The following is a 23,512-nucleotide window of genomic DNA, read 5'->3' on the forward strand; positions in this document are numbered from 1 at the left end:
CCTCTCCCGCTCGCTGGAAGGACTCTCAGAGGTCGGAGAGGACCCCAGGCCCCCAGCTCTGACCATCTTATTTTCCCTTTATTTGCATTTCTGAGGCCGTTGTTATCACACACTCTATGGCTGTTCACTTGGCTGGTGGGGGGAGGGGACAGGGACCCGCAGGGCAGCACACGGGATCGGGGTCACATCCAAGCCCGATGCCGCCTCCTGGGGGGCGGGTGGGAGGGCAGGTGCCTCGTCCTTCCGCCAGGGACCGTGTGGGTGGGACTGCCGGGCAGAGATGAGTCAGCCTGCACCCTGTCTCACTGCTGCCCGCTCCCCGCACCTACTTTTAGCTCAGAAGGGGGGCTCTCTCACCTACAATGCAGGGACCACAAATACGACCTTTGAAATTGGAAACAAAAACAACCCACTCCCAGGCAGGCTCGTCCAGTCACCAGCCTGCGGCTTCCCGGCCGCGTCAGACCTCGCGACTCAATGTTTGGGTCCCTGTGGCCTCGGCTTTAAACCCGGTGACCCCACAGCACCCTGGGCCCGAGGCCATCCCCCGGGCAGACAGGAGCCGCAGGTGGGGACCCCACGGCAGCCTGGGCCCGAGGCCATCCCCCGGGCAGACAGGAGCCGCAGGTGGGGATCCCCCGGGCAGACAGGAGCCGCAGGTGGTCTTGTAACACAGGAGGCTGAGCATCAGCCCAAAGCCAGCACCCTGGCCCGCAGGCCACCCCCTAACAGCCCTCCTGGCCACAGGCTGGGCCACCCTGCAGCCTGCCCCGCGCCATCCCGGGAGCCCACACTTCCTCCACGACAAGTGGAAAGGCCACGGACGGACAGTGGCGTCCACAGGGTGGAACATGAGCTGGTGGGAGGGGCCTCACCCGAGCTACTGATGCACAAGGGGGCAAGTCTGGGGGCTCGGGTTCCTCAGGGACACCCCCTGGTCAGTCACCGGACCTGCCGGTGCCTCCCACCACGGCCACCGGTCACCGCACGTGTCCTCGCCACCCTGTCCCCTCCACCGGGACCCCCGTGCTGGGACTCCGGCGTGTGCACTCACTGTGCATCCCAGAGACGGGGCAGTGCCCGCCCCTCCGTTTAATAAGGAAAAACGGTAAGATCCAGGCAACGTTTTCCAGGGGAAATAGAAAAAAAAAAGGTGAAAATGGAAGAAAAGGAACACCGGGACCTTTCCCGCCCCTCTGACCCAGCGACCTCTGACCCAGCGTGGCGTTCAGACCTCCCCAAAGCGCTTCCGGACCCACATGCATGAGGGGTGCAGTTCTCTTTGGGGGAAAGACATACACAGAGGAGAGGCTAAGACCTGGGAAGCAGGCTCAGGGCGTCGCGTGGTGACAGGAGGCTGCAGCCAGTGGCTAAGGGACACCCACGTGCGACATGGATGACGTGACTGCCCCGAGTCCCAGGCACACACGACATCACACCCTTTTCATGAAGTTCAAACACAAGTAAAACTCAACCGCTCCACGCTCCGTGTGCGCGCGTCCACGCCCACATGGTGGGGTGAGGGCAGCCCCGCCGGGGGCAGAGGCCTACACCCAGGGGACAGCGGGGGAAGAGGAAGTCACAGGCAGAAGCCACTTTGCAGCCAACAGCCCAGGACTCGGTGTGCACGGGGGTGTGCACGGGGGCGTGCACGGGGGAGTGTGCACGGGTGTGTGCACGGGGGTGTGCACGGGGGCGTGCACGGGGGTATGCACAGGAGTGTGCACGGGGGTGTGCACGGGGGCCTGCACGGGAGCTCAGGGTTTTGTCTAGAGTCTACGGAAGAGGAGGAGGCCGCTCTAGACCAACGATGGGAGCGTGTCCTGGGTGAGGATGCACAATCCAGTGGGGTGTGTCTGAGGGCCTTGGAAGGGGGGTGGGGGGCGGGCACCATCTCCTGATAGGCTAGTCCAGGGTCAGCTGACTGTGGTTCCAGCCAAGTCCAGCCCCACTTATTTTTGTAAACAAGGTCTCACTGGAACTCAGCCAGGCCCACGCACTGGTCTATGCCGGGACTACGTGGGGGCCACGCGGGGGGTGCTGTCCACGCAGGGCTGTGGAGCCAGAGCGCCTGAACTAGCTTCCATCGGGCTCTTCGCAGGAAATGTTTGTGCCCCTCTGTCCCAGTCCCTAAGGATGCAACTGGTAGACGAAACCCTACCCAGTGTGGGGTTTCCATGCGGCTGAGTCAGAGGTGGGGGGGGGGGGGGAACTGACAGACACCCAGGTTCCCCACCAGAGGCAGCCGAGGGTCACCCACTAGGGTTAGTGGCTGGGACCCACTTCCCCCTCTCGGTCTCTCTCCTCCTCCGGTCTCTCCCCCTTCTCCTCCCGCTCTTCCCTTTCTCACTCCCTTCCTGTCTTCCTCCAACTTATTAATATTCGCTACTCGAATGTCACTAAGAGCCCTAGCAGGTGTGACTCAGTGGATAGAGCATCAGCCCACGGACCGAAGGGTCTTGGGGTTCCATTCCGGTCGTGAGCACACACCTCAGTTGCAGGCTCCAGCCCCAGCCCTGGTCGGGCGCATGCAGGAGGCAACCAACCGATGTGCCTCTCTCAGATCGATGTTTCCCTCTCTCCTTCTCCCCCCTCCCTCCCACTCTCTCTAAAAATCAGTAAAAAAATGCCCCCGAGCAGAACGTTACTAAGTGACATCCTAGCAGATGACGCTGGTCCTGTTGGTGTGAACGACGAGGGAGGTTCTGGTGAGATCTCCGTGCATGCCCCTCGGGGGGCTCGCGGCAGGCGATGCCTTTCTGACACTGTGCCTGCCTGACCTTGGGGGCCCCGCGAGTCCAGCGTTTATGGGTCTAAAAACCTCTGACGCGCTGACTTGACCTGAAGTCCTCTGAGCTCGTGGCTCGGGGACACGCCTCTGCGCGCTGGGCCGACCCGGACCCGGACCCAGACCCGCCCCCACCAGGCCCTGCTTCCTTGCTGAGGGGCCCTCCCGGGTGGGACTGGACTCGGCGTAAAGGCAGGACATGGGCTGAGTAACGGGCCGGCGACACAAACACAGGTCTGTCTCACCACTCGGTCCGTCTGGGCGTCACGCCCGGAGGTCGGTGCTGTATTGGCCGGGCGGGCGGCGCTAACAGGTGCTCTGAAACTCCTGCAGGCGCCTCCTGGCTTGCTCGAGGAACTGCTTGTGCGACTTGCTTTGCTCCAAAATTTGCTCTTCAAGGTCACGGATCATCTGACTAGGCGTGCTGTCATTGTCGTCCTCCACCTCGCTGCTGGGGGCCGGGGGGGACGCGGCCGGCGGGGCGGCGGTGCTGCGCTCACACCCCCGGGCCTCCTCCAGGTCCGGAGAGGGCGGCCCTGTGACGCGAGCCGGGCGAGCGCTCATCTGTGGCCCGGTCTCCGGCTCCGTCTCCGTCTCCGTCATCTCTCCTGGCTCCATCGGGGGCCGGCCCAGGGCTTCCCAGCTCAGCTGCGGGAGTTCGTGCACCTCCACCAGCTTCGGTCGCCACCTCTGCTCCCGGCTCTGCTTGGGCCAGGCCGGCTCCGAGCGGGCTCTGCCCACCTGTGTCGGTGGGCGAAGCTGCGACAGGAGCCTGTCGGGTCGGGGCGGCTCGTGCCTGGGCCTGAGGCCGCACCAGAGCGGGCTCTCCTCCTCGGGGTGCGATGCCAGGTACCCCTCGTCCGACAACAGGGGCTGGACCAGCCTCCGGTACTGCCGGTCCTTGAGCTGGCACAGGAGCTCCTTCAGGTTGGCGCTGGGTGCCACGGGGCAGGCGTCCGCCTGGGCTGGACCCGGGGCCAGCTCCATGAACAGGTCGCCCGCCCGCCTCCCCCAGCAGGGCTCCCCCTGGCACCCGCACGGCTCGGGGAAGCCCAGCTCCTCGCTGGGGCACATGTCCGTCCCCGGCCTGGACTCCAGGTACGTCTTCAGCTTCCGGTTGGTACTGAACAGCTCCCGGAACACGGACTCCAGCTCCCTCTTCCACTTGCTCCCCTCCCGGCGCGGCGGTGGGGACGCCGGGGGCGAGGCTCCCCTTCCGGAGGGCACGTCGGCCGGCCATGGCGGTTCCTCCGGATCGTCCTCCTGGCCCTGGGGACACGGGCCCGGACAGTCGTTCTTTGGGCCCGGAGCCAGGCGAGCCGTCCTCGCCGGCGACCTCCTCCTGCCCGGGGCGCCGTCCCTCTCCCGGTCGCCCAGGAGCACGACCCCGCCCGCAGAAGCCCAGAGCGACCCCACGTCCAGGTCTCCTCCCACCCGACGGTGGCCACCGCCCGTCTTCCTCGAAGACCTCCGCTTCCTCTTATTCTTCACCGGGGGGCCCGGGGCAGGATGGGGCAGGCCCACGGCCTTGCCGGCCCCCTTCTTCTCCGCGCCCGCCGCGGTCCTCCGGGACTTCAGCGGGCAGGGCCGCAGCCGGACCAGGTCTTCCTGCCGACGCTTCTCTCCTCTGACGGACGCTCTCTGCTTCTCCCGGGCCCTCGGCCGCCCGGTGGCTCCCCGCCGGGCCGGGCCCTGCAGGTCAGGCCGAGGCTCTATGGACCATCCGCCCCCCGCACCGAGCAGATGCCCGATGTGCAGCCGGTCCAGGTCGCGGGCGCGCTGCTGGGGGGCCTCCTGCCAGCCCGACCTCAGCTCCTCGGCCCAGTGCTGAGGCTGCGGGCTCCTCCACTGCCCCAGGTCCTGCCTCCTCTGCCCGGCCAGGTGGCCTCTCTCTTGGACCTGCAGCAGCTTGAGTTTCTGCTTCAGAAGCAAGGCCTGGTCGCCGGGATAGGGAGTCTGGTGAGCGGCTCTCTCTGGCCCCTGCTTCGCGTGGCAGATCTTGGAGGCCATGGTGTCGGAGGGACGCTGGTGGGAGCCGGGGGCCGAGGAGCCACAGATGCCACGGCTGTTCCACGTAAGGCCCGCGAGGGCAGGAGGGTGCTCGCCACTGCCTGGAGAGCGAGCACGGCCCTGGGGACAAGGCACACAGGCTCGGAATGAGGGGACAGGCTCCGACGAGTCCCTGCCACTCTCTCCCTCCACACACCCGCCCCCGGGCCTGCTCTCAGTCTCCCCCTTGCTGTCCTGCGCACCTGAAGGGCACTTCTCCATGGGGAACACGGGCAGGGTCTGGAGACATCTTTGGTGCAGCGGAGGCAGCTGCCGGGCAGCTCGTGGGCGAGGCCAGGGCGGCCCCAGGCACTGGGCTCACGACCAAGAGTGATCCGAGCGTCACAGCGCCAAGGGCGAGCGCCCTGTCCCACACTGACCTGTGAGGACTTCGGGGACATCGCGGGGGGGAGGGGGGGGCAGCGGGGAGCAGAGGGAGGGGGCGGTGCAAAGGGCGGGCCCTCGGGAGGGAGAGCTACTCATAAATGGAGGGAGGGCCCTGACCGCGTGGCTCAGTGGTTGAGCGTTGACCTATGAACCAGGAAGTCGTGGTTCAATTCCTGGTCAGGGGCGCATGTCCGGGTTGTGGGCTCCATCCCCAATTGGGGTCATGCAGGAGGCAGCTGATTCAAGACTCTCTCTCATCATTGATGTTTCTCTCTCTCTCCTTTCCTCTCTGAAATCAATAAAGATTCTTTTAAAAAAATAAAGGAGAATGGAGTGGAGGAGGAGGAGCTTGCTACTCAGGGTGTACGTGTGTGCAGGGAGTTGGAGAGACCTGTGCAGGTGTGGGGGGGGGGCGTGTGTGCGGGGGGAGGCATGTGTGTGCACGTGTGCGTGCAAGTGAGTCTGCGTGTGTGCACGTTGGGCCTAGAATCCGATGCAAACCAATCAGAGAGGAGACTAGACGGGAGTTACTTCCGTTGTCATGACTCCCAACTTTTTCCTCGAGGAGGACTCTCGGGCAGCAAGAAGGGACATGGGCTCAGGCCCGCCCAGGGGAGAGGGTGCGTTCACCGAGAGCATGGCATCACGTGTGTCGGCCCCTGCCGCTGAGGTCAGCCAGCCTGCGGGCTAAGGAGGGGCTCCCTGGACGGCTGCCGTCTGCAGGGGGCGCCCCTCAGCTGCCCTGCCGGCCCTCACTTGGTCTGTGTGGAGCGGGCTGAGCCGTGGAGCAGAACCGGGGAGGCCCTCAGGGGCCCCGGGGACCCCGGCTCAACCACGGAGCCGCCGTGGTGACTGTGCAGCCGCCCCGGGCACTCTTTTGGGGTAACCTCTGAGGTGAGGCACTGCTATCACCCTGGGTTCACAGGTGGGGAAACTGAGGCAGGGAGTGAGGAAGAACCTGGACCTGGATCACACAGCTGGCAGGTGGCACAGCCAGGCCCTCTGCCGCTCGGTCAGCCCGGGACTGCGACCCGGCTCGGCTGGTCTCCTGCCGCCAGCTTTCGGGAAATCTGACCATTTGGAATGGTGGGTCGTGTCCGACTCTACCAGGCTTCCCGCCACCATGACGAGAGCGGGGGAGGGACAGGAAGCAGGTTCACCGAACACAGCGACTCAGGTTTCGACAAAGGTGCCAAGGCAACCGAATGGGGGGCTGCGGGGGATCATAGCTCCCCCCCAAAATGCTGCTGGGACCGCTGGCCATCCACGTGTGAAAACGACGATTCCAGACGCTTACGTCACCAGGGGCAGAATCTCACCCCTTACACAACAGTAAACCCAAAGTGGATCAGAGACCTTCCACGAGGTCTAAGACCGCAGACGCTCAGAAGGGAACGGCAGCGCCCTTCACGGCCCGTCAGGCCCAGACTTCTCAGGTACAGCACCAACGGCGCCGGGGACACGGGAAATAGAGCAACTGGGCACCCACTGACTTTACAAACCTTCGCGTTTCAAAAGACACCCCTGACCAGCGAACACACAAGGCACAGGCTGGGAGGAAGCAGCACAAATCACACGTCCAACAGACCTGCCTCCGGGAAACACACACCACTACCCTCCATCAGAACCCCGCCAGCCCGTTCGGAACCGGCCAGACATCGAAACAGACCTTCGGCAGAGAAGACATGTGCGAGGCTGACAAGCCAGGCAAGAGTGTTCAAGGTCAACAGGCACGAGGGAAGGGCTACCTGGAGCTACAATGAGACGTGACTGCAGGCCGCCGGCATGGCTTCTATGAAAACCACAGCTGAGCCTGGCCGGCGTGGCTCAGTGGTTGAGCATCCACCTAAGAACCAGAAGGTCATAGTTCGATTCCCAGTTAAGGGCACGTGCCTGATTTTTGGGCTTGATCCCCTGTAGGGGGCGTGCAGGAGGCAGCCGATCAGTGATTCTCTCTCATCATTGATGCTTCTACCTCCCTCTCCCTTCCTCTCTGAAATCAATAAAAATACATTATTAAAAAAACACACACAAAACAAACAGCCCATAAGTGCTGGTGCGGATGAAGGTTGCCGGAAGCCGGTCCATCCTTGCTGCTTAACACAGTCGCTGCAGGGAGGAAACATCTGCACAGCATATGTTCCAAGGGACCTGGCATATATGGCATACTGTTCTTAATATGTTTGCTCCCCTTCTTAGCGCTATGTGTTCTAACCAGGCCCACCTCCCGGAGAAAGGTTGTTTCCCCAGGTGGGGGTGTTTCCCTGGAGTTAGGGATTATCAGGACTAGGGAAGGGAATAAATCTGTAAAACCCCCTAGTGTTACAGAAATACCGTGTACTACTTATGAGAAACTTAGACTAACACTGTTAGCAATAAATTTAGGACTTGCTAGGCCCACATCCCCAGGGGTCTCTACCCACCAGAGAAAGTACCAAAGCCTATGCCCCTAAAAACCCGCCGATGCAGGGGAGTCCCAAGGAAGACCACCAGCAAGGCTAAAAGGACATACATAACCTTTACTTAGGCCACAGAATAGGATAATCTCCTTCAGTTATTTCCTTATAGCTTAACAGCAGAGCAGTAGAATAGTGACCTTGGAATAGAAATAGCAAACTAGCCCTTATAATGGAACATAGAGACTAACCTTTAGAATAGAATGTAGAAACATAGATAATAGATAAGATTAAAATCAACAGAGCTAGATAGAGATAAGATTTTTAGCAAAGGTCAGACAAGAAACTATAAACATAAAACAAGGAACCGTAGAAGGTCAAAGGAGGACCCAAAACATACCATGATGTAACTGTAGAGGCATGCTTATAGAATCGAGTAGTATAAGTACAGCTGTAACAGGACAATAGAAAAGAACCCAACTATGCTGATGATCTGAACGCTGTCTCCGTGTCCTTCATTCTTCGCCGACGCCTCCACACCTTTGGGAACCCCTGGACCGCTGGGGCTGGACCCTGGCAGAAGGTCAGAGCTGGGAGCCAGGATTTGTCCTCCCCTGACCTCTGACCTCCCATGACTGACAGGCGCTATGAGAGGGGCCCTGGTGCATGTACCTGTGTGCGTGCAACAGACCACCCTCCCCTTCGAGTGTTTTGCCTGCACCTGGAAGGCAAGATCCTTCCCGAACCTCCCGGAGAGCCGGCTCTGGCTCTGGCGCGGCAGGCCTGGGCGCGGCGAGATTCGATGTCCTGGGTGAAGCCGCTGGTCCCAGGACCACACTTAGAGCGAAGCCATGGACATGGTCTCTACTCTGCACCCATGTCTGGATCTGTCCTTCCTCACCGGCTCCTCTCCCAGCCGCTGAGTCCCTCCAAGAACCTCCCAATCGGGCCCCCCACACCCACGCCTGACCCCGCCACAGCCACGGCCCCCGTTCAGCTATGTGACGTCAGCACCGACACCATCAAGTCTCCAACAGCATCCGCAGGCCACCTGCACCAGAACCACCTGAGCTGCCAGTTGAAATGCAGATCCCGGGGCCCACCCCAGGCCGACCCTATCCCAGCCTCCGCGGGAGGCGCCCAGGAACGCGCTCAGTTAACGGTCTCCTGGCTCAGTTAACCGTCTCCCGCACGCGTGGGCCATCCCTGCCCGCGGGCTTGGGGACGTCCAGCAGGTCACGGTTCCACACCCCTTCCCAGCGGGGCTCGCTGCCAGGCGCCTGGCCGTTCACATGCCCACACTCAGGAACTGCACTCACCCAGTTCCTCTTCCTCAAACGGACACCCCTCCCCCCATACCCACATGCCCAGCCCAGGTCCTGCTCCTCCTCCCACCACCCGTCCCCCGGCCTCACCAGCAACAGGGAAGCTGCTCTGGCCGGCGGCCCACACGCTCAGCTCCGGGGTGACGCGGGTCAGCGTCTTTTTCCTTTGAAACACATAAAAATAGCTCGACAAAGGCTCCCAGCAGCCCGGGCGGCCAGAGAGAGCACACTTGGTGTAATTAAAGCTGCGTCCCTCTGCCTCTGGGAGCACAGAGAGCACAGCGGAGGGGAACTTTTGGGGAACTCCGGGCTATCTTTAGGATTGTAACATGGGGAACAGCTAAAGGCTTTCACAATGTATTGGTCGGGGAGGCAGGTCCATATGGAATAGTCTCTCTCAGCCACATGACCCCAGGATATAATTTGGGTTTTTAAAGTCGACTTCTGACAGCTTCCCGTGTCCTCCCTGGGGTGGCTTTCCATCGGCCTGACGGCTCCCACACGAAGCAGCTTGTTAAAACCATGAGTGAGGGCCCGGTCGGTGTGGCTCCGTGGTTGAGCGTCAACACATGAACCAGGAGGTCATGGTTCAATTCCTGGTCTGGGCACATGCCCGGGTGGCGGGCTCCATGCCCAGTCGAGGGCGTGCAGGAGGCAGCCGATCAGTGATTCTCTCTCATCATTGATGTTCCTCTCCTTCTCTCCCTTCCTCTCTCTGAAATTAATTTCTTTTTTTAAAGCTTTAAAAACAACAACTGTAAGAGTGGACAGCCTGGGGCCCCGATGGCTCTTCCAGCCAAGCCCGTGGGCGTGGAGTCGGATCTCATCAATCCCGGAGGCGGCGCCCACAGCACACATTTCCCGGGAGCCGGGAACCTGCCCACGTGGTGCTGGGAAGCGAGCCTCCGGCTCAGGTTGCTAACAGGCCGCACACCTGCCGGGTCGCACGAGACAAAGGCAGTGGGACACACCTACACTCACAGGGGGGCCCAGAGCCATCGGGCCGTGCCGGTGAAAGGGGATGGAGGTCTGGAAGCAAGGAGGTCGAGGGCTGGAGCTGCTGAGCCGGGAGTCGGCGGTGACCACCAAGAGGCAGTGTGGTCTCTACCTGCGCTGCCAGAAATGCCTAGAACAGGTCGGGTAATGGTAGTGCCGCCCAGTCTGCACTGTTCAGACTTCACCGGACAGTCCAGGCCCCAGGGGGAGAGGGGCCCGTGGAGGAGGTGTGCCAACCCCCGAGGATCCCCCCGCCCCCAGCATCCCACCCCCCAGGAGATAGCACGGCCCGGGAAGCCCTTAGCACAATGCCTGGCCCACCAGGCGGCTCCGTCAATGTCAAGCACCACGGAGACGTGAAGGAAAAGGACAGACCCGTCCGCCAGGGGCTGTTAGCCGGGCGCGCGCCTAGCGAACTCTAAACAGGTAAGAGGTGCCGGCAGCTGGCACCACCCAACCATACAACGTCACGGGGGGAAGTTTTCAAGATCAGAATATACCTCCTGGGATGCTTAGGAATTGACCTGATTAGAAATATACACGAGAACTTCGACGTTACTACAGGAGGAAAAAAACCCGATAACGGAGAGCTGTGTCTTCCCAGACAGGAGTCAGAAAAGGCAGAGGTGAGGCCGGGAGGAGGGGCCGCAGCCTCGGCGTTCAGGACGAGAATGAAAAAGCAACCAAAAAAGCTGTCGTAGGAAGATAAGCCCTAGGAACCAAGAATGTTTTAGGAGGGGCTGGCGGGGGATAGAAAAGTCTAGAATGGAGCACCGGGATGGTGAAGAGTATCAACTAACTGTGTGACCCAGGGAAGTTTCTTAACTCTGGGTGCCTCAGTTTGCTCATCTGTAAATTGGGAATAATAGTAGCAACATCCGTCTATACAGATGCCAGCACTCGTACCCCACATGCCTGGCGTGCTAAGGAGGAGCGGGTACTTACTGTGCGTGCCTCCAGATGACCGAGTGAGACCACCGAGAGCGCATCAGCGAGGCAGGAACTGCTGGATGGAAAGAAGAGCTTTCTCTGGGGCTGTGCTGAAATCATTGGGCTGCGATGGTAGGTAGTGAGACACCCATCACTGGAGGCATCCAAGCCAAGCCCAGATAAAACAAACATCAGAAACATTTAAAACCGTTTCTCGGAATTCTAGCCTCTAAAAAGACGCTCTGTGACACCCAGCGTGCGCCCAGAGCCTCAGCTTTCGGCCACTTCCCGGCTCTCAGCTAAGTTCTGGGGAGGCGGGCGGTCCCTCTAGCCGGCTGGGTGCTGACGGGCTGCATCTGAGTCACCTGGGCGGGGGGCGGTCACGGCAGAACAGGGTCACCTCGCCAGGCCCTCAGCAGGGTCCCCACCGCATCCCGGGTGGGGCTTGGGGCTAACCGTCTCCTGACCACAGACAGGGCTCCGGGACAGTCCTCGGGGGCCAAGGTGGCCGGGCAGCCAGCCTCGGGGGACAAGCCCGGGTCACCAAGGCTCCTTATCCCCGGACCAGCTTCACAGAGACACACACGAGGCACAGGGTCCCCACGCAACGGGAGACACCGGGCTACAGGGCGGGCCGCTGACGGCCGAGCCCACTGGCAGCTTCCTGTCTCCTCCTGTCAATCATCAGGGTCCCTCGGACCTTACAGACCCCAGGCCTCCCGCCTGGGTCAGGGGTCCCCACTAGCGACAGCTGCCGTGCCTCAGCCTCCACTCTTCCACTCAGCCACACGCATCCCCAACCCCGCCCCTCCATCCTTCCCGGGCCAGGTGCGTGCGGAGAGCCCCCGGGTGCGGGGACTTGCAAGTCCGCCGCCGCTGAACGGGAGGCCCGGAGGCCCCGACCGGCCACATCCCAAGGGCCTGTCAGGAGCCTCACCGAACAGCTGGGCACAGAGAGAACCCGTCCCCGCAGCAGCTCGGGGCTGGACACCACGGGAACCTCACCCTGGGCTGTTCTGCCTGGGGTCCCGGGCCACGGACCCAGGCTGCTGGAATGGCAGCTCCCACCTCCCCTGCAGCCCTCGGCCGCCCAGCTGGTGAACTGGGGCGGGCCGCTGCCATGGCAACGGCAGAGCTGCTGTGCTGTGACATCAGAGCAGGGGTGAAGTCAGGGACAGGGAGGGAGCCAGCCAGAGGGCCAGCCCCCTCAGGACACCTGTTGCGGGTCCACCAGTCCTAAGGATTTGGCTCAAACAGCTGAGCAGCGGGACGGCCAGCGCCGGGCCACCGTGGAGGTCACGGTAGGGCTCCTGGTGTGTGCGGAGGGCCTGGCAGCCAGACAGCCCGCCCGCCCCGAGCCGGGCAGCAGGGGACGGCGCTCTCTGAGCTGTCGCATTTCAAGGTCACAGCTTGCCACTCCTTTTCCCGCAGGGGGAGCATCTGTTCCCACTCGGGTCGGGGACAGGTGAGCCAGCAGGAGGCAGAGGACAGGGGAACCTGGCCCAGGCCCCCGTGTTGCGCCCCCCCGCCACACACACACACACAAGAAGGACCACACCTGACCTTGTGTCTCGGGCGAGGGGCACCCTCCATCAAGCTGACCATTCAGGAGGAATGGCGATGGGGAGCAGCCTGTGGCCCCCAAGAAGGCAGAGCAAACCCATCTCAAGGCCTGCTTCCTGGGGAGTCCACGCAGGAACTGGGCCGCAGTGTGGGCATGGGGGGGCGTGGCGTCTCCGGGGAGCTGACCCTGGGACAGAGCCTTCGTCTGGGGCCGGAAGGGGCCGTGGCCAGGTCACGTGGCCCCTGACCCCTCATAGAGCAGAAGGCATCCCCCTCAACCTGTCCACCCCCCACCAGTGTCTGGGTCCCTCTTCTTGGCCTGAGACACCGAGTCTGTGCCTGCTTCTTGCCCGGAGAACGCCCGGCCCCTCTGCTCCCAGCACGGTCTGGTGTGGCCACCCTCCAGCAAGGGTCACGTGCTGGGGAAGGACACTGTGGCAGTCACAACCTAGAGCCCCCTGGGGCCCCGACGGCCTCTGGGCCCTCCCTCCTCTCCAGGTGGCTCCTGGTGGATGGCAGTGTCCAGCCACTTCCGCCTTCTGCCCTCAGTTAATTCTCAGCTGAAAGAGGGCTTTCTCCCAGGGCCTCCGACAGGCTCAGCCGAGTCTGGGAAGGTGGCCGGGCCTGGCGGGGCTGCCAGGAGAGCTCTCAGCCATGGTGCCCTCAGGCTCTGGAGCCCAGAAAATGTGGGCAGAGTCGCTGCACCTTTGGGGTTCCTGCGGAGAAGGGATCATTTCCCCCCAGGCCCCCCCTGCTCTGGAAAGCGGGGAGCGGGTAAGCAGGGCGAGGCGAGCTGCCCAGGAAGCTGATGCTTGGGGGGGTCGTCCTTGGGACTCAGCCCAGGGCAAGTTTTCCTAAAGGACCAGAGAGCAATGATTCGTCTCGGGGGGCCCTGGGGGTCCGTGCTGTGTCTGAACTCTGCGGCGGGAGCTGAGCGGCAGCTGTGACTGCGCCCGAGTGAGCTCGCCTCCCAGCAGGACCTTGTTTACAACTGGCGGCGAGGCGGGCGGTCCGCCAAGCCCTGAGGGCCGGCCAAGGTCAGGAGGCCGAGGGCCATCACGTGCCTGTGCTGGTGAGGAACTGGGAAGGACACGCGGGCCGCCGAGGCCCAGGCAGAAACCCACCTCCTGAGCCTCATCTCAGACATGACCGAGGCCCGTCCTCTGCGTGTTGCAATATCAGCAGCGGTGCCGGCTGCGCCGAAGTGACCGCACCCAGAACCACGGAACTGGACACGGAAACGGGGGCCCGCATGGCGGGTGCGATACCCCCAACGGAGCTGGTTAAAGCCTGGCGGGTCTCTCATCCCGAACAAAGCCCCCACCGCTCTCCTTCCCACCCGAGGCCTTAACTCACTCACCGCTCACGGCATCACAGAGGGTTCGGCAAGAGCAGAGCAGCAGCAGGAAACCACCCCCGGTCCTCCCCACCGCCTGGACCGTCGAGGGACACGCTCCCCGCCTCCCTCTGTCCACACTGAAATGCACGCACAAAGCAGCCCAGGGAATCGTCGCCGACAAACCAGGAAAAGGGTCATCTCTAAGGGGGTGGGGGAGGGCTGCTGGGACCAGGAGAGACAGGTCCGGGGAGTGGGCGGTGAGCTGTTTCCCGGCCTGGCTGCGCGCTGCCGACTTCCGCCTGACAGCGTGCACTCACGGTGGTGCCCGTGACTCAGTCCGGGGGCGGGGGGGGGAGAGATGACGCCGAACGCATGAAACCCTCAGCCTGAGCCGATACCTCGACATGCTCCTGGGTCACAAGCACAGGCCGACCACGCTGTGCGAGACGACGGCTCGTGTTCTGCTGTCAGGATAGAGCTCCGCTTACTTAGCTCATCGCCAAGGGACGGACACCTCACACACCAGGCCAGCCCGCAGGAACTTCCCTGCCTCGGACTCTGCACCCTTCACCCACCCGCTCCCCAGCCCCCCCCCCCACCCCCCGCCCACCCCCCAGCCACAACGTGGGCCAGGCTCCTCTGTTAACCCCCTCGCGCTTTAAAACAGTCCTCTTACTCTATCTGCTCACAGTGTGACCCCGAGCAAGTTACTCACTACCTGGGCCTCAGTCTGATCGTCTGTAAAATGGGGGTAAGAACGGAGAATTAACCGAGTTAACACCAGGAATGTGCGGGATGCGGTTCCAAGCACTTGGCACTGAACCATGACAGCTGTGGTCACTGTCCTTATTGCCACTGTCATTTTCCCTTCACAGAACATCACAACATCTCTCCTCCCCTCCCCTCCCCACCCCCCCCTCACCCCGGCTGCTTCTCGGCCTCTCTCTTGGAGGCACCAGGACTCGGTTTGTGGCTCCCCCAGCTCCCCTACTGTGTGCTAACCATGCCGGCCCCCGGGCCTGGGTGATGAGCACACGCCCACCCACCCCCTCGGTACAGATCAGTGGGTCTGCCTCAGGACTGGGGTGGCTGTGGGCCCCTCCCCCGTAAGCCTGGGCGTCGCCGACACCCCTGTTCTCCATGTGCTCAAACCTCACCCAAAATCCACACCAGTGTTATCTGCCTGACAAAGCCCGCCGGACGGTGGAGCGGAGACAGGTGACCGAGCCCTCCTACAGCTCACGGATCCCTGGCCAGGACTGGACGCCAACTCCAGGGGGCAGAGCGGGTCCCAGGCAGGGCTCCGTGTCCTCAGATCACAGATAGGAGGGAGCTGTGGCGCTCCCCCCCCCCCGCCCCGCCCCCCCCCCCCCCCCCCCCCGCAGCTCTTCCCTCTCCTGGTCTCCCAGTAGCTCACTCCCTGTCCCTCCCCAGAGAACACAGCATCACAGGCACACAGGCACGCTGTCCAAAACCAGCCTAGGGCTCCTGTCCCCCTGCCCGGCCCCTCCCACCCTCTCCGCACCTCCCAGCCAAACCCTGTGCCTGCAGATCCCGGGAACGCGTGTCACCGTGGCTCACAGTGACTCTGCTCAGTATTTCCGAAGCACACGGAATCTGACGCACTTTGTACCGGGCCCTGGCCGGGGGGGGGGCCCTGCGGGGCTCCTGCCCACCCTGACGCACACGGTTTTAAACCCACGTCCTCACTGGCATGGGTGTCCGGCGCTCCCCTCCTGAGGGCGGGGACAGTGCCTGCTGCTTCCGCACATCCCCCGCCCGAGATCAAACCCAGGATGCACAAAACCCAGATCGATTCTGCACTTTGCAGGAGTCGCCACCTCACGTGGCCCCGTGCCCTCAAGGCCTGACTCAACTCAAAGGAATCCCATCTGCCTCTGCCTCGCTCTTCCCGGCCGTGTGTCGTGTAGGGGGAACCACAGAGCCACTTGTGAGTGGTGTGTGGGGTGGCCACTGGCCCCATCCGTGCATGCGTGAGGCTGGCTGGCTCGGGCAGCCAGCGTGTGGCCTTGGGCATCGCTACTCAGGCCGAGGGGAGACTTTATTCTCTGGATCCAGAGACTGGCCCGGGCACCAGGGCGCCCTTGGAGGGCGGAGTCACTGCGGGCCGCCTGCACTGCGGTCCTCCGGGTCCCGGGGTTTGCCGTGGAGGGTGAGGGACTCCATTAGAGGGAGGGAAGCGGGCCAGCCACACAGCCACGCAGGGAGCAGGGGCTCCTGGGAGCCCCGAGCGCCTCTCACCACCTCCTTCACCCTGCATCTCACGACCTCATAATGAGCTCTTTGCAGATCAGAGTACCCAGCCTGCCAGCGGCCCCTTCCGGAGCGCCTCCGGCTGACAAGCCTGTGACTTACGCCATGGCCTCTTCGGACACCAAGCCATGCAACAAAGCTGCGTCCGCCCTACGATGGGGCCAGCACCTGCACTCGGGTCTGCCTTCAGCACCCCAGGTGCACAGGCCGCAGCTCTGGTGGCACAGTATCTCCTGTGCCGCCTTTAAAACTACAAAAGCTGAGGTCTGGGGACCCAGGCCTGAGTGACCTTTATTTATTTTTAATGTTTTATTGACTTCAGAGAGGAAGAGAGAGAGGAACATCCATCATGAGAGAGAATCATGGATCGGCTGCCTCCTGCACGCCCCCCACTGGGGATCAAGCCCACAACCCGGACCGAGAATCGAACCGTGACCTCCTGGTTCATAGGTCGAGCGAGAGTGACCCCAGGCAGTTCTGCTCCCAACCAGAGTGGGGGATCGGAGGACGTGAAGAACCTGTGCCCCTCCAAGGAGAAGTGACATGGAAAGGCCACTGGCTGCCTTCCCTGGGAGGTTACCCCGGGCCGCCCAGGACCCACGTGGGGGTGCCCCGGCTCTGTACCCCGAGTTGCCCGAGCACAGAAGGGCCGAGTGTGGAACACGCCGGGCAGCCAGGCTCAGATTGCACCCTGCACAGCTCATGTGCGACCAGACCTGGGACGGAGGCCTTATTTGGAAACAGGGTCTTTGCAGATGTGATCTAGTTAAGATGAGGTCATGCTGGATGTGGGTGGGCCCTCGTGCAGTGACTGGTGCCCTTAAAGGAAGGGGGAAACGTGGACACACACGCGCACACACACACACACGCACGCACACGCGGGGAGGCCCGTGGAGACGAAGCAGGGAGGGCAGTAATGCACCTACAGGCCCAGGATCGCCAGGAGGCGGCGCCCCCGGGAGCGGAGAAGGCCTGTAACCAGTCCTCCCCCAGAGCCTCTGAGGAACCAGCCCTGCCCATCCTTATTTCAGACCTAAACTTCGAGAATCCGTTCCTGCTGGTTTCAGCGTGTCGTCCCCCACCCCCTCCCGCCACAGGAACCTAACGCACGGGGCTCGGCCGTTCAGCTCCGGCATCTGCAGGCCCCAGGCCTGGGCGCTGGGATGGGTTAAGAGTTTTAGTTGCAGGAGGATTTTGATGCGATGATTTGGACACTAACCCCAGGAGGTCCGCCGAAGGAGAGTCATACACAAAGCGAGGAGGAGGGCCCGCACACCCTGCAGCTCCCAGGCCCGGCCCCTGGTTGCCCTTGGTCCACACCCCAAGCAGAAACAGCCCCAGCCCCACTGGGCAAGCACCAAGGCTGGTCACCCTGAGTGGTCCCACTCCGCTGCCACGAGCTGAGCCCAGGAGCCATGATGCCTCCTGGCCTCAGCCTGACTCTGCCCCACAACCCTCAGCTCAGAAACGTGGCTTCTCTCCTAGCCAAGGGGCCTAGGGGACACCCTTGGGAAGGCTGATCCTGGCTCCCCCTCGAATCATGCTGAGCTCCAAACAGACCTACTTCTCCCAAATCGGACTTTTTGAGCAAACGACTCCTCAAACACACACCCCACGCCCAGGTGGCCTGAGCCACGGGAGGCCCACAGGTGGGAGCGCCTGAAGAACTCCCGGGCTAGGCAGCAGAGGCAGCTTAAAGAGCCAACTGGGGAGCTGCAGGGAGCCATGGCGGTGCGGGGAGTCCAGGGGGGCCCGGCTAACAACAGAAGAAACCCAGAAAAGCCAGCATGGGGTCTGAGCAGCTGAGGGCAGCCCAGCGCCGCCACCTCTGGCCTGGAACAGGGTGCTGGGCGGCCGAGAGGAGGAGCGGGACCTACACCTGTTGAGAAGTCGGAGGGAGCCGCAGGGCCACCTGTGGTGCAGGGTCCTCCTGACCGTGCCCCAGGACAGCCTGGCTGACCTCCACCTGGGCTGTGAGGCCTGCAGACCCGGATGGAAGCCTCAGGGTCCCTCGGGGTCCCCGCTGGCTCCCCGAAATGCCGCTGCCCCTCTCTGGCCAGAACAAATGACTGGGCTCCTCCTCCCTTGCTAGCGCCCACCTCTGAAGGGCAAGGAGTCCTGAGGGTATAACCCCTCCCCCCAGCTGCCCTGCCTCCCAAGCTACCAAGTCTGTAGCTTTTGTGGATGTCAGATAAAGTGGTCCCCAGGATAAAGTGGTCCCCAGCGGCCAGCCACTTAAGGACCCTCCTTCCTGTCCAGCCCTGGGTGCAACACCGCCTGGCAGGGCCGTCCTGAGCAGCCCCCCTGAGCCCCGGAGCCTGCCCAGGGAAGGGACGCATCCATCTGCCCCCGCCTCCCTCCACATAATCCAGGGACCCCCAAATGGGGCTGGTGGAAGAGGCCTAGACAGAAAGCCATTCCCCACCCGGCCCCAAGCCCAGAGGAGCCCAACTGCCATCTCAGATGTGCAAGTTTCTTCCTGGATCCCCAGCCCTCCAGCCACCGAGGCCAGGGCTCCCCTCCACTCGCACACGCTGTGTCTCGCACACGCTGTGTCCCCCACTCTCCCCGCCCCCGCGCTGGCATCCCGGGCCGCTCCGCCTGCCAAAACCCAACCCGGGCCCTGGCTCCCCGTTCCGGGGCTGGAGCTGCAGCGGAATTTCGGTGGAATTTTGAGGTTGGGAAGCATTAGGCGGAGGGAGAGGGAGGGCGTGGAGGCAGGGGAAGAAAGTGCGATTCTGGCGTCAACTTGCAGGATTGGAGCCGGCGCTCAGGGCCGGGAGGCGGGCGGCGGGCAGGCGGGGTGCCCGCGAGCCCACGGGGGGTCCCGCGCGCCCCGCGGGGGGCCCACGGGGCCGGGGCGGTCGCCGTCCTTACCGACATCTGCATTGCAAAACGCCTGTTGCGGGTGCACCGGGGAGCAGCTGCAGGCGTCGGCCCGGCGGAGCAGCGTCCCCACCAGCAGGAGGCCGAGCGCGAGCGGCAGGCTGCGGGCCGCGGCGCCCATGGCGGGCGGGGGCGCGGGCCGGGGGCTCGGGCGAGAGGCTCGGCCGCCGCCGCCGGGGTTCGGGGCGCTCCCTCCTGGGCGGTCTGGGGCGCGCGGTCTCGCTGCGCTCCTGGGCGCGCCGTGCACACCCGGCCCGCGCTCGCCCGCACAAACTTTCTCGGGTCTGTGTCACGGGGGAGGCGCGGGGACGGCGGGGGCGCGGCTGGCGAGCGGAGAAGAAAGGATGGGGGGCGGCGAGGCGAGCGGCGCACCCGAATTCCGGCTCCTCGTCTGCCTCCGGGGCCGTGTGCGCTGCGGGCTCGGCCGGGCCGGCTTTATAGCGCTCCGCGCGCGCCGCCGCCCAATGGGGTTCGAGGAACCCCGAGGCCCCGCCCCCGCCTCCGCGCCTCGCCGCCCTCCCCCAGCCCCGCTTTTGTTGTGCCCAGCGCGGGGGGCTCGCCGCTGCGCACCTGGCTCCCCCCCACCCCGCCCCGCCCCGGGCCGCGCCCCGCAGCCTCCCCATCGCCAGAGGTTGGGGCGGGGGGTGATGGGTGCGAACAGCGCCCAGTGGGCCCTGACTCAGCACATGGGGCCGGCAGCCCACTCCGCAGGGCATCAGGGGGCCCCCCACCCCTTCCCCTTCCACTCCAGCTCGGTACGGAGGTGCATGCACCCTGCCACCCCGGGGCCCTCAGGTTCTAGCCAGGGATTGAGCAGAAAGGGTGTGTGCGTAGGGCAGAGGTCATTTCCTGCGGCCCCGCCCCATGCGGGGGGGGGGGTCCTGAAACTTATTGGGGACTCTTTCTCAAATGGAGGCCTTGGAATTGTGAGCGCGCTGGGCCAGTGGAGTTGGAAAGGCTGGGGGAGTGGTTACTACGAACAAAACAGGATTTTATATAAACTGGCCATATTTTTGACCAGCCAACAAGAGCCAGGGGGTGGGCCCCGGCGCGCAGGAGGCAGTGGGATTGGACAGGGCATTGCTGGGCTGCGCTCACCCTTCCCTCCCTGATCCCACAAATGTGGGAGCTGGAGCACTTTTCCCAAAACAGTTCAGGGTTCCAGAAAGGGCGGGGATCCTGGGGTGTGGACGGCATGTGAAGGATGAAGTGTGACCCCGCGACCCTGTCTGCCTGTCCCTGAGCCCCTGGGCGGGCGGGGCAGCTGCACCGGGACCTCCCGCTTGCTGGGGGTGGGGGGTGGGGTGGGGGTGGGGGTGGACAGGGCGAGGGGGTGTGTGTGAGGAAAAGGCGCAGCTAGAGGAGCCGGCCGCTGACTGAGCGGTGCAGGCTGGAGGGAGAAACTGGGCAGCACTGGGTGGAAGGCCCTTCCTTCGTTTCTGGTCGCAGCAACTGGGAGGAGGGAGAGCTGGGCAGAGCAACAGTGTTAGCGGCCTGACGGGCCCAGGGTCACTTTTCCGGCTTTTGTTCATATAAAATAGTGTCACCTGCTCGCTGCTCGGGCGCCAAGAGGGCGCAACACGGCAGGAGGAATCCAGGGAAGGGCTGCAGCTCTGACCTGGGCCCCGCGGAGGGAGGCCCCGCGGAGGGAGGACGTGGTCAGGCCGCCTCCCATCCGGGCAAGAGAGGGAAGGAGGCCGGGGACGGGAGCTGGGAGCAGGGAGCTGGGAGCTGGGAGCTGGGAGCTGGTCGTCACCGTGTCTCCTAACCGGCCTCCTCTGCCTTAATATTGCCGTGCCAGCAGGAGAGCCGTGCCAGACCCACCCGCGCATCCTGACCACGGCCCCTGGACCTGTGGCTCCCCGCGGGTTAGAAAGGAGGGGGCAGTGCCTGTCAGGCCTGCTGGGGGGAGGTGGGGGAGCTTCTAGGACCCTCAGACCACACTCCCGGGGTCACCACTTCCTACCAGGAGCACCCACCTTGCCCCGGCCCCCCCAAGAGACTTTCCCAGCAGAGGCCAGCAGGCCGCCGCCGTCCCACCCTGTCTACCATCCTGGGCTGGGCTTGGCAGAGCCAACACTGCCCAGGGCCAGGAGGAAGCGGCACGCCCTCCTGCCCTCCTCAGGTAAACAGAGTCAGGATGGCTCTGGGCCTGTGCAGGAAGCCCTGCCGGCCAGGCTGTGCCAGGAGCTGGGGAAGGGGGGGCCCTGGGAGCGCCTCTTCCCGGGGATTCACTCTCCCCGTGTCTGGAAGCTGCTGAGCCTGGAGTGTCCTCTCCCTAGAGACAGAGGGGCGCCAAGGCCCCCCCCCCACTCCTTCGGGCAGGTTCCCGAGAACCCGGTGCTCTATGGTGCATGGGCATGAAAACTGGCCCCATGGCCCAGCTGGTGTGGCTCAGTGGTTGAGCCTCATGGACCTATGAACCAGGAGGTCACAGTTTGATTCCTGGTCAAGGCACATGCCCTGGTTGCGGGCTGGATCCCCAGTGTGGGGAGTGCAGGAGGCAGCCGATCCATGATTCTCTCTCCATCTCTCTCTCTCTCTCCCTCTCCCTTCCTCTCTGAAATCAATACAAATATATATTTTTTAAAACTGGCCCCATGTACCCAGGAAGCTGGACCCGAGAGAGCGGGAACGTGTTGGAAGGTGTGAGTGTGGCCGTGAGAGGGTGGCCGGGGGCAGCGGTGTCCCGGTGCCTGGCTGACCCCAGGTGTCTGTGGTTTGTGACACGTGGTCCTCAGAGAGGAACTGGCGGCGGCTTCGGGCGGACATGGGCTCCCGCAACGCTGGGCCTCAGCCTCTCGGCCACGCAGGCAGGCGGTGCCACCCAGCAGACACCTGTCCCAGCGCCCCCAGCAGGGCTGCTTCCACAGGACACCCTGAAGGCGGCAGGAGGAAGTCAGGAGTGCCCGAGCCACCTGGAGCACGAAGGCAGGCCACGCCCCTGCACGGCCCACCGAGCGGCTTCGTGCCCGGCGGTGACACTGTGAAGCGCATTTCGATTTTCGTCTCATTTCATTAATTTTGTGATGAATCCTCTCCAGCCAGGCCTGGCTTCTCAGCCCCGGCCGGCACTGCTAACCGCCCCCCCCCCCCCAGCTCGTTCTCTGGTGGGGGACATCCTGGGCTCGGCAGGGTGTTGAGCAACATCCTGGGCCTCCCCCCTCCAGATGCCGATAGCACCCCGCCCCGGCATCTGTCCAGATGTTGCTCAATGTCTCTGGGGAGGGGGGAGGGGGAGGGGGAGGCAAAGTCATTCTCGTTGACAAGCCCCGAGCGATAAAGATCTTGGGTGGTGAGAAAAGCAAAATGCAGGGACATAAACAAGGCTCGCAGCAGACCAGTGTGTGTCCCGCCACACCCGGGCACACTCCTCCGTCCCGTCCCCCCCGCACCCCCCGGCTCTGGGGGACGGAAGGCAGGCAAGGAATGCTAAAAAGATTGTTTTCATTTAAAGTGTCCCTGAGTAAACAGCATGCATCTGATTCCATTTATGGGGAAATTAAACGTATGCATGGGTCATACGTGTGGCTCAGTGGATAGAGCGGCAGCCTGCGGACTGAAGGGGCCCAGGTTTGATTCCGGTCAAGGGCACATGCCCGGGGTTGCAGGCTCAGTCCCCAGTAGGGGGCGTTCAGGAGGCAGCCGATTGAGGATTCTCTCTCATCATTGATGTTTCTCTCTCTCTCAGGCCTTCTCCATCCCCGAGCAGCCCGAGCTGGCGTTCTGCGGACCAGGGCTGGTTGGGGCAGAGGGGGCACCTGGGGAGCCGCTGCCCAGCTCACAGGGTGATTAAGCTGAGTGTCTGTGGTTTTTAATTTTTTTACATTTTAAAAAATATATTTTTATTGATTTCAGAGAGGAAGGGAGAGGAAGAGAGAGACAGAAACATCAGTGATGAGAGGGAATCAATGATCGGCTGCCTCCTGCACGCCCCACACTGGGGATCAAGCCTGCAACCCCCCATGTGCCCTTGGCTGGAATCGAACCTGGGACCCTTCAGTCCTCAGGCTGAGGCTCTATCCACTGAGCCAAACCAGGTAGGGCAAAAAAACATATTTAAAATAAAAAAATAAGAGCTCTCTAAAAGGCATTCACCAAAGAGTCAGAGGAGTGGCTCCAGGTGGTGGGAAGGGAGGTGACAGGACAGAGGTCAGAGGTCGCATCCTGCTCCTTAGACAGGAGTAAAACGGACAGCACTTCCGGCCAGCACTGCCCACGCCGGCCTGGGCACTGGCCTTCCAAGGAGCCCCACCTGCGTGCTCTCCGGGGCTGTGTTTCAGGCTGTCTCCAGGGCATTGCTCAGGAGGTGGGGCTTGGCCTGTCTCCCTCCTCGGCCTGAGCACCTGTCACCTCCCTGCCCCTCCTGCCAGGCAGGCTCTCCCTGGGCAAAGGTGGCCTTGAGCCAGGGCCCCCACCTGCAAGCCTGTCTGGAGAGTCACCCCTCTCCCCGAGCTGCGGAGCAGGTCCCGGCACCACCCCAACACCACCGTGCTGTCCTGACCCAGACTAGAGCGAATCTGCGAGAAGGGGGGACACGGGCCGTCCTGGGGGTCAACAGGGAGCCCGGGAAGTCCTT

At 63.2% G+C, this 23,512-nt stretch overlaps 2 protein-coding genes across 2 annotated transcripts in view; both read right to left on the reverse strand.

Moving 5' to 3' along the window:
- TIMP2 (TIMP metallopeptidase inhibitor 2) overlaps positions 1-19,347 on the reverse strand; it is a 32,382-nt gene extending 13,035 nt beyond the window's left edge. The window contains exon 1 of the mRNA XM_070395093.1: positions 18,925-19,347. Coding sequence (XP_070251194.1) covers positions 18,925-19,054 — 130 coding nt within the window. The 5' untranslated portion in view covers positions 19,055-19,347. The remainder of the gene's footprint in view (positions 1-18,924) is intronic.
- Positions 3,060-4,798, reverse strand: CEP295NL (CEP295 N-terminal like). The gene has a single exon (XM_070395092.1). The coding sequence runs from the start codon at positions 4,796-4,798 to the stop codon at positions 3,095-3,097; it is 1,704 nt and encodes a 567-aa protein (XP_070251193.1). The 3' UTR covers positions 3,060-3,094.
- Positions 19,348-23,512: the final 4,165 nt, after the last annotated feature.

Source organism: Myotis yumanensis, unplaced genomic scaffold (genome assembly GCF_028538775.1).
Source record: "Myotis yumanensis isolate MYYU_CA2020_CCGP unplaced genomic scaffold, mMyoYum1.0.hap1 SCAF_16, whole genome shotgun sequence".
Lineage (NCBI taxonomy): Eukaryota > Metazoa > Chordata > Mammalia > Chiroptera > Vespertilionidae > Myotis > Myotis yumanensis.